Source organism: Salvelinus alpinus, chromosome 8 (genome assembly GCF_045679555.1).
Source record: "Salvelinus alpinus chromosome 8, SLU_Salpinus.1, whole genome shotgun sequence".
NCBI lineage: Eukaryota > Metazoa > Chordata > Actinopteri > Salmoniformes > Salmonidae > Salvelinus > Salvelinus alpinus.
The window spans coordinates 26,297,645-26,315,829 of NC_092093.1; the positions used below are offsets into that span (position 1 = coordinate 26,297,645).

General features: G+C 42.8%; 1 protein-coding gene across 3 annotated transcripts in view; it reads left to right on the plus strand.

Moving 5' to 3' along the window:
- The first annotated feature begins 3,133 nt into the window (after window positions 1–3,133).
- LOC139582810 (protein EFR3 homolog B) overlaps window positions 3,134–18,185 on the plus strand; it is a 61,653-nt gene continuing 46,601 nt past the window's right edge. Inside the window, exons 1-2 of one of the 3 annotated variants that reach the window (XM_071413163.1) lie at window positions 3,134–3,373; window positions 4,047–4,196. In XM_071413163.1, the coding sequence (XP_071269264.1) occupies window positions 4,190–4,196 (7 nt within the window). In that variant the 5' untranslated portion in view covers window positions 3,134–3,373; window positions 4,047–4,189. Of the gene's footprint in view, window positions 3,374–4,046; window positions 4,197–4,925; window positions 5,626–9,311; window positions 9,621–18,185 lie in introns of those variants that run through there. The other 2 variants (XM_071413162.1, XM_071413164.1) reach the window with 2 other exon arrangements.

Consider the following 18,185-nt stretch of genomic DNA (forward strand, 5'->3'; position numbering starts at 1 on the left):
CAAGCTCCGGCTGGTCTTCTTCAACCACTGCATGTCCCTCACCGTCCCTGGTCCCATATATCCCTGGATTTCATCACGGGTCTCCCTCCATCTGAGGGCAACACTGCCATCTTGACTGTGGTTGACCGGTTTTCCAAAGCCACCCACTTCATTCCTCTCCCCAAACTACCCTCGGCCAAGGAGATGGCCCAGCTTATGGTGCAGCAAGTCTTTGGACATGGTCTCCGACCGGGGTCCGCAGTTCTCGTCCCGGTTCTGGAAGTCATTCTGCACGCTCATTGGGTCTTCGGCCAGCCTGTCCTCCGGATTCAACCCCCAGTCCAACGGCAAGTCGGAGCGGGCCAACCAGAACTTAGGAACGACTCTTCGCTGCCTAGTCTCCGCCAACCCTACAACCTGGAGTCAGAAACTGGTAAGGGTGGAGTCCCGTAAACTTTCCCCCCGTTTCATCGGCCTGTTCCGAACAGTGCTTTCAAAAGTCTTGGACTTAACATTGGCCGTCTGGCCAACCTTCGTAAACAAAACCTTTGTCCATTCATCGACAAGAAAGACCAGTTGTCTACTGATCAAGGATGTGTTCTGTGGGGATCAAAGGTGGTGGTACCTCACAAATTCAAGAGGAGACTGCTATCTGACCGGCATGAGGTACATCCAGGGATCACTCGAATGAAAACGCTCGATCGCAGTTATCTGTGGTGACTTGGAATGGATCAGGACATTCAGCAGCATGTAGGTCACTGCTCACCCTGTGAAGCTGTTTGCAACAAGCCTGCTGCTGCACCTCTCCATCCATGGTCCTGGGCTGCTACACCATGGGAACGCACCCATGTGGATTACGCTGAGATTGACAAGCAAAACTTCCTTGTTGTCGTCGATGTCTATTCCAAGTGGATGGAAGTATTCCCTACTCAACTGACCACAGCTGAGAAGACCGTCAATCTTCTCAGACACCTGTTCGCATACTTTGGACCAGTCAAGGAGCTTGTCTCGGACAACGGCCCACCTTTCACGCCGAAATATTACAAAATGTTTCTCAAGAACAACAGAGTAAGGCACATACTGTCACCACCTTACCATCTGGCATCAAACGGGGCAGCGGAGAGAGCCGTGCAAACCTTTAAGAAAGCCTGGACTAGACTCGAGGATCAGTCTGTGCCCACCCACCAAAGGCTTCCCCATTTCGTGTTTCCTTACCGTAACACACCACACACAGTAACGGAACGTACACCAGCTGAACTGTTTCCGAAACTCCAACCACGTACCCCTCTGACATTGTTGAAATCAGACTTGTCAAACACTGTGGCAAAGCACCAGCTATAGCAGAAGTAAGCTCATGACAGACACAAAGACTGTCAGAGAATTCAAAAAGGGAGAGAGGGTGATGATACGTGACTTCAGACACCCCAGGTGCCTGTGGAACTCAGGTGTGATCTTGCAACGCAGAGGACCTTTAACTTACCAAGTCCAAGTTGATCATCGCCATGTCAACGTTCATGTGGATCATCTGCTACAGCCCAACGCCCAAGCAGAGACATGCCGAGAGAACAAGAACAATAATGACCCCCAGGACTATTCTCCTGACTGTGGACATACGGGAGAGACAGAGTCTGACCTTCCACCCGAACCTGGCCCACCACCGGAAGCCCAGGAGGAGCGGAGATATCCTGTTAGACAGAGAAGGGCACCTCAAAAGCTTGACCTGTGAGTTGAGCTGTTTCAGGAGGTAATGAACAGTAAAACAAACAAACACTTTTTATTTTTTTATTTAACCTTTACTGTCACGAGAATTTTGCTATCTCAATGGTTGAACTCAACTTTAATAAACTACTCAGTCTGTAACCCAGAGTTTGTAAGGTACTGGTTGAATGAAACAGACGGAGTTCCAGCTTACAATGATCAGTTCTTTATTCAGAGAGCGTTCTGTCTTCAAAATGAGAACACAATCTTTTTATAGCACACACACACACACAAATTAACTCACATCAGTAGAAACTCCACCTCTCTTTAGGTGGGCTGTATTTTTCCAATGTTCACATACATTGTTTATCACCCTTCTGCAAGCCTAGCCATTTCTAACAGTTTTTCTCCTCCCTAGGGTGGGGAGGCCTCTTTCCAGTTATTAGTTTCACCGTTATCACCAGTCGACAGTTCAGTTGTCCTTGAATGTCTCAACTATACCCAGCTCATATTGCGAAATAGTAACACAATGGCCTAGTCACACACATTATTGTATTATGACTCTAACACATTTCATACAATTATATGGTTTCAGGGTGGAATACTTTAGTCATTATCTTAAACATACAAATTCTTCTATCATTTACTTAATAAAAGGAAAGAAAAAGGACATTACCTGGGCTAGTTATTAGGACACAAATTCCATCTTCCGGGCAGAATAATCCCCTGGATTTGTGCTGGGCTCTTGAAAGTCTTCTTCAAACCAGTAGTTGACAAATGTTTATGAATGCATTGTTCAGATAATGCATTAGTATTTCCCTAATGTATTTACCTTGTTCTCTGGGAGTTAAAAGCTATGGGGGAGGAGTGTAGTATTGGTCTATATCTATATCTGTCTATATTAGTTACTATGCTGTTACTAAGCAGTAATGTATTAAGGCAGTGTTATGTGTTTTTGGATCCTTATTATCCACCTCTACTGCAGCTGAAGCAGCAGCAGCAGCAGCTGAAGCAGCAGCAGCAGCAGCTGAAGCAGCAGCAGCTGAAGCAGCAGCAGCTGAAGCAGCAGCAGCTGAAGCAGCAGCAGCAGCAGCTGAACCCACTACTGCCCCCAGCTGGAATAACAATCAAGGTACCGTCAGTGATGTGGTGCGTCATCCAAGGTCCAGTGAAGATACAGTATTTCAGTATTGTCAGACATATACACATTTCATTAGTTCAGCCCAAATAAATATTAGATTAACTAAAGCAATTGCATTTTTCTTATCCTAAATATTATGATAGACAATTAAATAAGTTCAAGAAAAAACTAACGAATAATATGCTTAGTTAGGCTGCAGGATAATACAGCTAGCTAAATATCTACATTATTATCAATGTATCTTACACTTTTGTTTTAAAAAGCCATTTATGACTTGAAAACATCTGTCAAGAATGTCAAGGATACTGCTCCAATACGTGCACGTTGTTCTTGTAAACTAAGCTCGAGCGTGCGTAGCGGTTTGGGGAAAGGATGCATACAGAATTTGACTGTATACTTTGTCTGACACGATGAACTGGGTGGACCCTTCTTCAAATTCAGGCTACGGGGGATTTAAAACGGTAGCTAGCTAGCAAGATAGACAACGCAGCTGGAGAGCAAGTTAGGGATACTTTTCGGCTAGTCATCAATTTCATGATCTCAAGTCAACCCACGGTGAGAACGTTTTTTACGACCACTTCTTCATTCACAATTGTAGTTGTCTTTGAGTGATTCAATGAGCCAGCTTGAACTAACGTTATTAACTAGCTAACGTTACTTAGCTAGCCAAATGTGTGAATGCTGTTGTTGTGGCAAGCTCAGCAAACTACTGCTAAAATAACGTGGTGCTTGCAAATTGACGTTAACAATATTAGCAGAGTTTCCAAACCTACTGTACTGTCTTTGATATTAACTAGTTACTTGGTGTGAAGAGGGGAAAATATTAGCTAACTGACAAATGATGGCTAGCAGCAGCATCTAGCTAGCTGGCTAGCGTATGTGTCAATATATGTTAGCTATCTCACGTCAATTGTTTTGCAAGCGAATATGCTGTCAGATAGCTAGCTAATAAAGTGGTTGGTTCTAGTTAATCATAATCTAGCTAGCTTGCCAGCCTACTTGTTAAAATGCTAGCTAGCTACACATGGGTTAACGTTACCAGTTAGAGTAACTGCTAGCTAGCTTAGCTGACAGTTCATCAGTGAGAATGTGCATGTGTAAACAGCCTATGGACAGAGAAGGCAGATTGTCATATAGCAAATGTTTAACAATAATTTCCTTACAGTAGTTGCGTAATGTGCCAACTGTACAACCTAGCTACTGGCTAACCTAACAACATTTTTCACAGGCCTAAGGATATCCTGCGGTTTTCCTTTTGTGTCTGCCCCCGGAAAAGCATTACTTTGGGGGTCTCTCCCAACTAAACCTCTACACTGGATTAGACAGAACCAGCTCGTAGAGAACAACGACGCCTGGTGACGAATATTGAACATGACTGGTAAGCAATTTCCCCAATAGCTTTAATACTGTAGTACACAAGAGGGTTATGCATCCTGAATGCAGTGGAGGTCATTTCTAAGCTGAACTGCTGCAGAGGCTGAAAAGTCCCTGAGCTGCTTAATCAAAGTCTTCAGTGAATCACTCAAGGAGGTGCCCCTGTCCCTCTTATGTGATAGGTTGTGTGTGTACTAGTGTGTATGTATTTGTGTCTGTGTGTACAGGTTCAGTGTATGCAAAGATAACTTTCCAGACGTTTCCCCAGCGTTGGTGTCTGCTGGCAAACCTCTCGCCAAGTAGCTGAAAGGCTGCCTCTGATCAATCAATCAATCAAATGTATTTATGAGAGGGGCGGCAGGTAGCCTAGTGGTTAGAGCGTTGGGCCAGTAACCAAAAGGTTGCTAGATCGAACCCCCGAGCTGACAAGATAAAAATATGTTGTTCTGCCCCTGAACAAGGCAGTTAACCCACTGTTCCCCGAAAGGCCATCTTTGTAAATAAGAATTTGTTCTTGCCTAGTTAAATATAAAAAGGGCTTCATTTTTTTATCAGCAGATGCCACAGTGCTATAAAGAAACCCATCCTAAAACCCCAAACAGCTAGCAATCTAGCTTGTTCTCTCTCCCTCCCTCTCTTTCTCACACAGAGAGACAGAGGGTGGATAGTGAAGCCCATTGTGTTAGTGAGATGTTTATTAATGAGAGAGGGATAGAGAGGGAGGCAGAGCAGCAATAGAAGGGGCTAATCGCTAATCTCATAGTGCACTGAAAGCCAAGGCACCCAGGCTGTTCTCTCAGTTAGCTCCTCCACTAGCTGAAGAAGAAACACAAGACAGAGACTCTGAGGGAGACACAAGTTGTCTTCGGCAGAGGCCATAAGGGCTGTGTGAGTGTGTTTCTGTGAAATTCTTCACATTGGTTGGAGCTTTATGGAGGGTGTGTGTGTGTGGTGTTTTGTTGCTGAGGTTTAAGCTGGTGCGTATGTGTGAAGGGCGTGTTGTTAGTGGTCAATCCATGTGTTAAGGATTTGACAAGGTGGGTTATGGATATGTGTGTTTCTGTGTTAAGAAATGAACAGTCTTTAGTTAGTGTTGTCAGTGACACTACAGGCTTGGTTGAGGCTCTGAGCGGTTGTGTAGATTTACGACAGGACTGATTTGTATGCAAGACTAGTGAGTATTTTTTTTTTCTTGTCATTGGAACTTGATTTTATATAGCCTAGCCTATGTGTTTGTATGTGTTCCAGCGTATCAGTGTGTGTTTTTGTGCAAGAATTTGCTTCTGTGTGTGAGAGACTGGCTGTGTGCTTGAGTGTGTGTGAGCCGGTGTGTGTGTGTGTACCCACCATGCCCTTGCCTGTGCCCGAAGTCCCGGCCTCTCGGAGGCTGACACTGGACTGTCGTTTCCTCCTGGATCATCGCGTTGGCAGGGGTAAGAGGTCCCATCTCCACCTCGCTCTCTCTGTGTCTGTCTCTCTGTTTCTCTGTTCCTCTATTCTCTTCCCACTTCTCTCCTCCTACAACTGTCTTTTTGTTTCACTGTGGCTCAGCCTTTTTCCACACTCACTCTCTTCTTGTTTACCTGGGCAGTTAAAAAAAATAAATCAGGTACAATATTAATATATCTCAAAATTACCCTTTTTGAATCTGTTCATTTTAAGACGTATTGTTTGGAACAGTAAACTCTACAAGTGCATCACATTTGCAGAGTGGGCTCTCTGCTAATTTTGAAGTTCTGATCCATTTTATGAGAACCACCAACACAGTGAATGGTAAATGGATTCAAAGGGAACTCCCTGTGCTGGTGATTTGCTGAATGTGCAATCCTAAAGAGGGCTGTGATTGGTTTATAACCTATAATATACATTTCTATGTAAAAGAAAAATAGGTCATATCATTAAAAGAACCAGAGAGCCACTATGGAAATGTTGTGTGTCTGAAGAGTATATTGTTTCAAACAATATAATGTAATAAAAAAAAGATTAAAAAAAAGAAGCTAAATCAAAAAGGGTTGTTTTGAGACATTCATACTAATGTATTTGAAAAATAGTATTTCAGAATCTAGACATTCCATATTTGAGAGCACACTATAAGGACTATGCTGTAGGTCTTCAAAGGCTTAAAATGGCCACTTTCATCATGACTTTCGAAAAAATGGTTTATGATATAAATGTAAAAAGCATGTTAATCGGTTAACTGCCCAAAATACATTTGACTGGTCATGCTTATCGGTCTATTGGTTAATTGTCATAATTTTGTGGAATTAAATTGCCGAAGGTGTATTTTCATTAGTCATCATTAGTGATGCACCGATATGACATTTTTGACCTATATCCGATATTTTCCTTGCCATAAAAAACGATACAGATATTCACAATTTTAACGGCCGTTTAAGCATTCTAGTACAGTTAAATAGTTAACACACACACGGACGCAGCGGTCTAAGGCACTGCATCTCAGTGCAAGAGGTGTCACTACAGTCCCTGGTTCGAATCCAGGCTGTATCACATCCAGCCGTGATTGGGAGTCCCATAGTGCGGCGCACAATTGGCCCAGCTTCGTCCGGGTTGTCATTGTAAATATGAATTTGTTCTTAATGACTTGCCTAGTTAAATTAAGGTTACACCACACTTACCAAAAAGTTATTTTGTTGGCATTTACGTGTTTCCCCATTACCAGTAAAGCATAATCAAAACCTATTTCTTTCACTTACTTGCTGTGCTGTTTCGTTGTTCAGTTGTTTCATTCTCAACCAAGATTTCTATGGAACGCTGTTTGGGTCTTTGCGTGTCAAAAAAGATACATGTCAAATAACACTAATTGACGTGTCAAATAACACATCTGTTTCAGTAGCTATGGTTAGCTAGCTAACTATATAGCTAGGTGTCATCATCTAAAATAACCCTAATTTATAAGACAGTTCTTATTTGATTAATGGTGGTCGGACCCATCTATGTGAAGCTAGCCACAATAAGGTTTAGCCACAATAGTGGACTTTGCGGTTAGCCTTCAAAATAAAACTATGGCATAATTCTACTATTTGTATTCATTTGCATTATTGTCAACGACATACTTTTATTTTGAAGGCAATCCTCAAATTCCACTATTGTGCCTAATCCTTGTTGTGGCTAGCTTCACAACCGATAACCCGGTGCGGTCGAGCCTTACTAGCCAGATGAAGCTAGCTGGCTGCTTATAACGTTAGCTTTGGGCAACAGGGTTAAGTTGCTGACTAGCTATTTATTTTCATGAATTGAAGTTCAATTTCAATAGGTGAACAACAAGTGGCAACCTAGCTAATACTTACAAGGATTCCTAAATCATTGCTAAGAATAATGAAAATGACTGCAGGTTCTACTGGTCATTGTTTTCAGGCTGGTTGTATTGGTGCTAGCTAGGTACCAAGCTAAAGCTAGCTACCCCAGAAGTTGCGGTCAAACAAATTATGCTTTATTACCAACGTGGTATTGTAAACACATCGTTCGTGGCCGGTTTTGCTTTTTTGCAGACTTTTTTTGTACAGCTTTGACAGTGCTACTGTATCTTTTTTGACATGCAAAGACCCAAACGGCGTTCCATTGTATGTATGTCATGAAGCTAATAGCAGCGACGCTATCACTGTGTAACTCCGGTAGGGCAACATCTGAAACATAGCGCACTTGGGTGGTGTGTACCGGTGTTCGACCAGTCGGCGAAAGCCAACATCACCCACGACAGAGAACGGTAGATTGTCAAGGAAAATGAATTCCATTATCTTGGCTTTAATTGATTTCACCTTTTGAGTTGGTTCGCTGAAAGTTTGTTCCTCTTTCAAATGACTGCTCGACTTGTTGACTGCTCGATCCACACAGCAGACATTGTGGGCTAGGTTAGGAATGCTGTGTTGCACATATAGCGCAAAATTTTATGTGGCGTCATTACGTCATGTACCTACGTTATATAGGTATGCACGTCAGCTTTGACATTGGTTTTGCACATCGGGGCATTAAACTAGACACCGGCCAATACCGATGTTGGCATTTTTAGCTAATATTGTTAGATTCCGATATGTTCACCGATATATCGTGCATCCCTAGTCTTCATGTATCTTGTTAATCACACACGCACATCATGCAGAGCCTAGTTTGAGCAGCGGAATAGCCTACCACATGTCAGACAGCGCGAGAGTAGCTCCTCAAAAAGCTAGTAATGGAGTGAAACATGCTTTTATAAGCCCAGTCAATGCGCAACAAATAACAATTCTAAATGCAATCCAATGTTTACTGTTTAGATGGCCACAATTTAAAAAGAGCTATTTTTATTTCTCTATCTGAACTCGTAATTAAAGAGCGCCATGGGTTATAGACAATGATAGGCAGGCAGTCAGTGCGTCACCCACCACTACAATGTCAGCTTGAGGCAGTATAATTGTCTGAAACCTGAATGTTTTACTTTACTTCAAATTATGAGGCGTGTCTTACCTTGCTTCAAAGTAGTCTAGTCAAAATCCAACCATAGAAACGTGGAAGCAATTATTCTAAAAATACTTCCCCATGCCATTAACCAAAATTTCTCTCCTGTTCTATTGGTTTTCGTATAAACTTTCTTACATTGTCCAGAAGCCAAAGGCACAATCCTAGTCATATTAGCAACCCATCCTAGTTGTTGCTATGAGATCCCTAAGGGAGTTTCTAATGGAGATGTTTATCTCTATCCCAGAACTGCTCGCGTTAGGTGTTCTGTTTACAATTGTGTGTTCCTGAGAATTGCATTTTTGGTAAATGTTTGAAAAGGATGTTTTATTAGCGGCTTCATTACAGGAGTTGCATGTTCAATAATAGACTATCTGTGTTGCTTCTACATTTGCATTGCTTGCTCTTTGGGGTTTTAAGCTGGGTTTCTGTAAGTGAGGAAATGGAAAGACTGATGGTGGATGAGGTGGGGTGATGAAGGCAGAGGGCGGAGAGAGGGAGCGAGGGAGCAGAAGAGTGAGTGGGTGGAGGGTTTCTTCCTCACAACCTCTGTAAGTGCAGAGCTCCCCCCCCCCCCCCCTTCTCTCTCTTCCCCTCTCTTGTGTGTGAATTGTGATTGGATGGGAGGTGTGTGTGCGTGTGTGTGAAATCAGCGTCGTTCTCTTGAGACTGAGCGATTGGGAGCGCAAACGGGAAAATCCAAGGTCATCGCAACACGCTTCTCGCTGATGCTGTCTGTCAGCCTTCTCGTACATGCGTGTGTGCATTTTTATTGCAGGGAGCAAGCTTGTGAGCCTACAAGACTGTGTGTGTATATGACCGTGCACATATGTATTAATCCCAGAGAACACTGTGTGCGTGTGTGTGTATTTTTCGGTGTCTTGTTTGCACAGCCGTGTGTGTGTGAATAACCGTGACCGCATCAGAGAGGCTGCAGGCAGATAGTGAAACGCGTCAGCATCGTGATCGATGTATGGTAAGAATGCCAAGTATCCTTTTCTCTTTCTCTGTGCTCCTGCGCAATGTCAATCATCCTCTGTTGAGCTAAATTCCATGGTTTCTTATCTTCCCAGTGATGGTCACTGCTATGGACAGTCTGTAGGATATCTTATGCATGTAGACTAGTATGTCACTTGTATGCATATGGAACCGTATAAAATATAGTACTCTAATAGCGTTAACTGTAGTTTTGTGGTGGTACTGAAGAGGTGTCCAGCTGTGTCTGATCATGTACGTTCTAGGTGAACTATGTACGTTGCTGCTTATCGTCATCTTCTTATACTGTCCCTGAAGTTGTATACGTCTGCTGGTGCTCTATAGTATATTGACATATTTGTGTGTGTGTGTGTGTGTGGGCACATCATTGTGTGTGTGTGTGTAATACACACTCTTATTGCACTAGCCTAATACATGTTTGTGTGTAATGCACACTCTTATTGCACTTGCCTAATACATGTTTGTGTGTGTGTAATAGCCTAACACAGTCAACCCTGCTGAACGATCAGGGGGAAAATGCATAGTTACCTATCGCAATATTATTTTTGGACAGTATTATATTGGTACTTTGACTCCAAGTATTGATTAAAAAATATATATATATGTATATGAGCGCTAGCTAGCGCTAGTCTGCTGTACCTGAGCCAAAACTCTGGTATTATTCTCCATCTTCTTTTTAAATAGTTTGCACTTTTATGTATTTCCCTGACTGATGAATACAACTTGTTTTCTCATGCTCTCTTGTCCCTCTGCAACAGACATATGGTGAGAAATGTGTTTGGAACATCGAATCGCAATAAAATCGCAGTATCGAATTGCGATACATATAGAATCATGAGAATCACAATACAAATCGTATCATGATAATATTGAATCTTTAGGTCCCTGGCAATTTCCATGCCCTACTAGCTGTACTGCTAATATGGCATTTTGTCTTTCAACCACACACACTGGCTATTGATGTGTGTGTGTGGAGGTTGTTATGTTCCAGGAGGCTGTTGTTTATTGAGCTAAATTACTGTATTGATGTTGGTCCATTGAGGTTGGTCCATTAGCTAAATGAACGGCTATCCACTTTTAATTTAGCTAATCCAGGATGTTTTTCATTCTTTCCAATAGTGCTTCAATATGCTGCCATTCATTTACCTGTGGTATGAATGCCACATGCAGAGTCTTCTCTTTGAGCTCACATTCAGTTCAGTGCATTACTGTACACTATAGAGCTGTATGGATCATGTTCATGCAGGTCCGAAGGTACATAGTTTAACTGATAGTGAGTGACGTACATATAGCCTAATGATATTGTGTCGTGTTTAGCTGTGCTCAGAGTAGGGACTGTGCTCATCCAGCATGTTGTCTCTCACCCACACAGCATTTGACACGTTCAGTGAATTGGAGGTGTGCAGTATGTTCCGTGATCTTCTTTACGATCGGGGTGTGTGTGTTTGGTTGTGGAAATGTCTGCTAGTGATAGTATGTTGTATTTATTATGGATCCCCATTAGCTGCTACCAAAGCAGCAGCTACTCTTTCTGGGGTGCAGCACAATTAAGGCAGTTTATACAATTTTAAAAACATTACAACGCATTTACAGATTTCACAACACACTGTGTGCCCTCAGGCCCCTACTCCACCACTACCACATATCTACAGCACTAAATCCGTGTGTGTGTGTGCGCCAATGTTTGTGTTGCTTCACAGTCCCCACTGTTCCATAAGGTGTTTTTTTAAATATCTAATTTTACTGCTTGCGTCAGTTACTTGATGTGGAATAGAGTTCCATGTAGTCCTGTGTGCCTCCCATAGTCTGTTCTGGACTTGGGGACTGTGAAGAGACCTCTTGTGGGGTATGCATGGGTGTCCGAGCTGTATGCCAGTAGTTTAGACAGACAGTTCGGCGCATTCAACATGTCAATACCTCTCATAAATAAAAGTAGTTATGAAGATTCTCTCCGCAACTTTCAGCCAGGAGAGATTGACATGCATATTATTAATATTAGCTCTCTGTGAACATCCAAGGGCCAGCAACGCTGCCCATTTCTGAGCCAATTGCAAATTTCCTAAGTCCTTTTTTTGTGGCACCTGACCACACGACTGAACAGTAGGCAAGGTGTGACAACTAGGGACCTGCCTTGTTGATAGTGTTGTTAAGAAGGCAGAGCATCGCTTTATTATAGACAGACTTCTCCCTATCTTAGCTACTACTGCATCAATATATTTTGACCATGACAGTTTACATTCTAGGGTTACTCCAAGCAGTTTAGTCATCTGAACTTGCTCAATTTACACATTATTTATTACAATATTTAGTTGATGTTTAGTGAGTTTTGTTCCAAATACAATGCTTTTAGTTTTAGAAATATTTAGGGCTAACTTATTCCTTGCCACCCACTCTGAAACTAACTGCAGCTCTTTGAGTGTTGCAGTCATTTCAGTCGCTGTAGTAGCTGACGTGTATAGTGTTGAGTCATCCGCATACACTCTGGCTTTACTCAAAGTCAGTGGCATGTCGTTAGTAAAAATTGAAAAAAGCAAGGGGCCTAAACTGCTGCCCTGGGGAATTCCTGATTCTAACTGGATTATATTTGAGAGACTTCCATTAAAGAACACCCTCTATGTTCTGTTTAGACAAGTAACTCTTTATCCACAATATAGCAGAGGGTGTAAAGCCATAACACAAGTTTTTCCAGCAGCAGACTTTGATCGATTAATGTCAAAAGCCACACTGAAGTCTAAGTCAAACAGTGACGGAGGCTCTCGTGTTTCTGTGTCTGTCTCTGTGGCCTGAGTGGCACTCAATGGTACTCTGTCTCTATTTCCTATTAATGACTTTAACAGAGACTGGAGCTACAGACCATTATACTCTCCTCTACTTGGTCTGTGGGTGGGGCTGTAGATTTAGTGACGTTTGGTTGCTCTCTGTGCTGATAAAAATAGCAAGAAGTGGTCTGTGTCTCTCTCTCCCTCTCCCCCCCCCCCCCCCCCCCCTCCCTCCTTATGTAATGGCCCTGAAGGCTCCCTGCTTTTAACCATCATGGTGAGCAGAGCACAGAGTGTGTATATGATTGCTATGCATGTAGCATACAATAATGTGCTGGATTATCTTTGCAGTATGCACCGGTTACAGTGAAGCGTGCTGAGCACAGTAGGTAGGGAGTGTGTGATGACGTCATTTGGTCACGATACTTCTCAGGACATGGGCCTGCCACACACACACACACACACACACCAGACCATGTGAGCGGTTGGAAATCCCGCTCATTGCTCTGCTCTGGCGCTCCAAGTCCTTTCCTACCGCTCTGCTAAAAACCGTTCCGCTCTCACAGGAAAAAAAACTCCTGCTCCAAATTTGTTCCATTCATTAAAATCACAGTTTAACCAACACCCATCTATTTTTGTGACTACCTGGACCTACCAATTGATTTTTAAGTATTGAAGCCAAACCATGTGGATTTGAATGAAAAGTATTTGAATAAACATGAAAAAGTGAATTTTTAAGAAGCGAATATCATTTCAAATGGGCTACATGTCATATTAAACAGCATATAAACACTCTAAATCGGTCAGGAGCCAGACAGGGAGCCTACGAAGGAACGAAAATGAATTATTTGTCTATTCTTTCAAGGCTATAGCCTGCAAAGAAATACATTGAAGCATTTGCGAGTGCGACACAATAGGCTGGTAGGGACCTAAAGAGCTCAGAATTTAATCAACATTTCGTTGTATTAAATAATTCTATAAATTGTGCATATACTGTACGCTGTGACTTAGAATTAAATACAAGTTAAACAAAAAAATAACTTGGTGCCTTTTTGAATTCATTTTTAGAAACACGAGTTTGGCCAGTCTGTGGCTTCATGCTCATGCAATGGTGTCTGGAGAGCAGGCAAGCAGTGGAGAATATCCTCTCTACACTGGCAGAGCCACTGGGGATGCTAAACACCCTTTTGGCCACTCTGGGTAGAGATGCAGAGAAGGAACATTTAAAAAAAATTATAATAATTATACGTAGGCCTAAAAGTTTTTAGGCAAAATAAACTAATCAAAACGGAAAGCTCCTTGAACGTGGGAATAGGCCAGGCCTATTGGACCAAAATCTATCATGGCCTGTTACATAGATAACAGAACGAAAATTTAACTAAACGTTTCAGAGATCACATTTTTTGTTTATAAATACTTTAGTACAATGACACCCACTTAGTTATCTATCAACCTTGTTCCTTTCTTTTAGCATGGGCACGTAAGCGAACCATCATGCTTTCGGGATCGCGCGCTTCGAGGCAAGTAACACTGAAGCAAGTATGAGAGCACCAGCTGTTCCGGACAACTGTGTGATCACGCTCTCCGTAGCCGATGTGAGTAAACAGGTCAACATTCAAGGCCGCAGGGCCAGATGGATTACCAGGACGTGTACTGTGAGCATACATACCGCCCCAACAGATCCACAGATGATGCAATCTCTATTGCACTCCACACTGCCCTTTCCCACCTGGACAAAAGGAACACCTACGTGAGAATGCTATTAATTTACTACAGCTCAGCGTTCAACACCATAGTGCCCTCAAAGCTCATCACTAAGCTAAGGGCCTGGGACTAAATACCTCCCATGCTGCCACGCTGATCCTCGACACGGGGGCCCCTCGGGTGTGTGCTCAGTCCCTTCCCGTAGTCCCTGTTCACCCATGTCTGCATGGCCAAGCACGACTCCAACACCATTATTAAGTTTGCTGATGACACAAGTGGTAGGCCTGATCACCGACAACGATGAGACGGCCTTATACGGAGGAAGTCAGAGGCCTGGCAGAGTGGTGCCAGGATAAAAACCTCTCCCTCAACATGCTCAAGGCAAAGGAGATGATCGTGGACTACAGGAAAAGGAGGGTCGAGTCCGCCCCCATTCTTATCGCCGGGGCTGTAGTGGAGCAGGTTGAGTGTTTTAAGTTCCTTGGTGTCCACAACACCAACAAACTATCATGGTCCAAACACACCAAGACAGTCGTGAAAAGGGCACGACAATGACTATTTCCCCCTCATGAGACTGAAAAGATTTGGCATGGGTCATCAGATCCTCAAGAGGTTCTACAGCTGCACCATTGAGAACATCCAGACTGGTTGCATCACTGCCTGGTATGGCAATTGCTCGGCCTCCGACCGCAAGGCACTACAGAAGGTGATTTGTACGGCCCAGTATGTCACTGGGGCCAAGCTTCCTGTCATCCAGGACCTCTACACCAGGCGGTGGCAGTCTAGGTGTTTTTTTAAAGTTTTTTTTTACACCCAAGCCATAAGATTCCTTAACAGCTAATCAAATGGCTGTTAATTTACTCTGTTTGTCTATGCATAGACACTTTACCTCTACCTACATGTACATATTACTGCAATTACCTCAACTAAATTGTGCCCACACACATTGACTCTAACGGTACCCCCTGTATCTAGCCTCGTTACTGTTATTTTATTGTTCATTCTAGATTTTTTTACTTCAGTTTATTTAGTAAATACTTAACCAACAATGCAGTTAACACTTATTTTTCTTAAGGGCTTGTAAGTAAGCATTTTACTGAGGTCTACACCTATTGCATTCGGTGCTCAAATAAAATTAGATTTAATAAGTGTCTTTTCAGATTCTATAATGATTCTTTAGTTGTGGACACTACATCACTGCACGCCCTCTCTTGCTCTTGGTCATCATCTTTGTATGTCACCTTGATTTAGCACCTGTGTGTTTTATCAGTTTCTTTATGAAAATATTTAGCAAACTCCACGACAGTAGCTAAAGCAAGGGGCTATAGCAGCACACAAGTAGACTACAAATGCATGCTGGGGTGGGCATGCCTGAGCTCCTGAAGTGAGCGCTACTGGAGTGAAATTGGAGCGGGCGAGAAGGCCGAGGCTCCATCCTTTGGGAATCTCGCTCCACGCTCCAGTCAAATTGGGCACGCTCCGCTCCAGCTCCGCTCCAGTTTCGCTCCAGTTCACATAGTCGACTTCAGACACACACACACACATTTAAAGACGTACACATAGCAGAGTACAATCAATCTCACGCAGGGGAGTGAGTTCTGTTGAAGTAGCAGATGGATAAGGCTTTGGAGACCATACACACATGTACACGCACAGCCATGGAGAGATTTAGAAGCTCTCTATTTCCTGATATTGATAGCAGGATAAAGGTCTGATGGGGACTAGGGTATACTTGCTCACATTTGCAGGCCACGTGTCTTTGGAAAAACACAGAGCAGCTTTGTGACAGCAGGTGCAGATAAGACAACGAGAAGAGCTGTTGATGACATTCCCTCCCTGTCTGTACTAAGTCCATGTATTTCTCTTTTGGTTAGGTATCTGTCTCTCTTTCTCTTCTTCCATTTGTCTATTTTTGTCTCCCTCGTTCCTGCTCTCTCTATCCTTCTTTCAACCCCTCTCCAGCTCTCTCTATCCCCCTCTTCCTCTCTACCTCCCCCCCAATCTCTCTCTTTCTCAAACGAATGAGAAAAGTATGAGGAGTATCAGAATGCACTGACACATACATATACATACAGTTGAAGTCGGAAGTTTACGTACACCTTAGCCAAATACATTTAAACTACGTTTTTCACAATTCCTGACAGTTAATCCTAGTAAAGATTCCCTGTCTTAGGTCAGTTAGGATCACCACTTTATTTTAAGAATGTGAAATGTCAGAATAATAGTACAGAGAAGGATTTATTTATTTATTTCATCTGTCACGAACCGGCTCAAAGCCCGTAACAAAAGGGAGACAACGTGGAGATAAGGAGTAACAAAATATATATTTATTAAATAAAGTAACTAGGTATAATATACAATGGTGTGTGTAATCAGTAATCAGTAGTGTAAGTGAGTGTTTTGCATGCATGAATGTGATAATGCAGGGTGTTGAAAGATGCTAAAGCAAACAACCAAAAAACCACCAAGAAACACAACAAAATCTATAAAGGTGTCTGCATGGAGAGAGTCTACTCCATGAATGGAGAAGTGGTGTATTTATCCTGGGAGACACCGGCCCCAGGTGTTTCCCATGTAGCTGACGACCCTCCCAACTCCGCCCACCGGCATCCTAATAAGGAAACAAGAACAAAGAGAGAATACGGCAGACAGTGGGAGGGTCGTCACACATCACATTCCCAGTGGGTCAGAAGTTTACATACTAATTGAGTGTATTTGGTAGTATTGCCTTTTAAATTGTTTAACTTGGGTCAAACGTTTTGGGTAGCCTTTCACAAGCTTCCTACAATAAGTTGGGTGAATTTTGGCCCATTCCTCCTGACAGAGCTGGTGTAACGGAGTCAGGTTTGTAGGCCTCCTTGCTCGCACAAGATTTTTCAGTTCTGCCCACAAATTTTCCATAGGATTGAGGTCAGGGCTTTGTCATGGCCACTCCAATACCTTGACTTTGTTGTCCTTAAGCCATTTTGCCACAACTTCGTAATTATTCTTGGCGTCATTGTCCGTTTGGAAGACCCATTTGCGACCAAGCTTTAACTTCCTGACTGATGTCTTGAGATGTTGCTTCAATATATCCACCTAATTTTCCATCCTCATGATGCCATCTATTTTGTGAAGTGCACCAGTCCCTCCTGCGGCAAACCACCCACCACAACATGATGCTGCCACCCCCATGCTTCACGGTAGGGATGGTCTGTGGCTTGCAAACTTCCCCCTTTTTCCTCCAAACATAACGATGATCATTATGGCTAAACGGTTCTATTTTTGTTTCATCAGACCAGAGGACATTTCTCCAAAAAGTATGATCTTTGTCCCCATGTGCAGTAGCAAACCGTAGTCGGGCTTTTTTATGTCAGTTTTGGAGCAGTGGCTTCTTCCTTGCTGAGTGGTCTTTCAGGTTGTCGATATAGGACTCGTTTTACTGTGGATATAGATACTTTTGTACCTGTTTCCTCCAGCATCATCACAAGGTCCTTTACTGTTGTTCTGGGATTGATTTGCACTTTTCGCAGCAAAGTACGTTCATCTCTATGAGACAGACCGTGTCTCCTTCCTGAGCGGTATGATGGCTGCGTGGTCCCATGGTGTTTATACTTGCGTACTATTGTTTGTACAGATGAACATGGTACCTTCAGGCGTTTGGAAATTGCTCCGAAGGATGAATCAGACTTGTGGAGGTCTACAATTTTATTTCTGAGGTCTTGGCTGATTTCTTTTGATTTTCCTATGATGTCAAGCAAAGAGGCAATGAGTTTGAAGGTAGGCCTTGAAGTACATCCACAGGTACACCTCCAATTGACTCAAATGATGTCAATTAGCCTATCAGAAGCTTCTAAAGCCATGACCTTTTCTGTAATTTTCCAAGCTGTTTAAAGGCACAGTCAACTTAGTGTATGTAAACTTCTGACCCACTGGAATTGTGATACAGTGAAATAATCTGTCTGTAAACAATTGTTGGAAAAATTACTTGTGTCATGCACAAAGTAGATGTCCTAACCGACTTCCCAAAACTATTGTTTGTTAACAAGAAATTTGTGGTGTGGTTGAAAAACGAGTTTTAATGACTCCAACCTAAATGTATG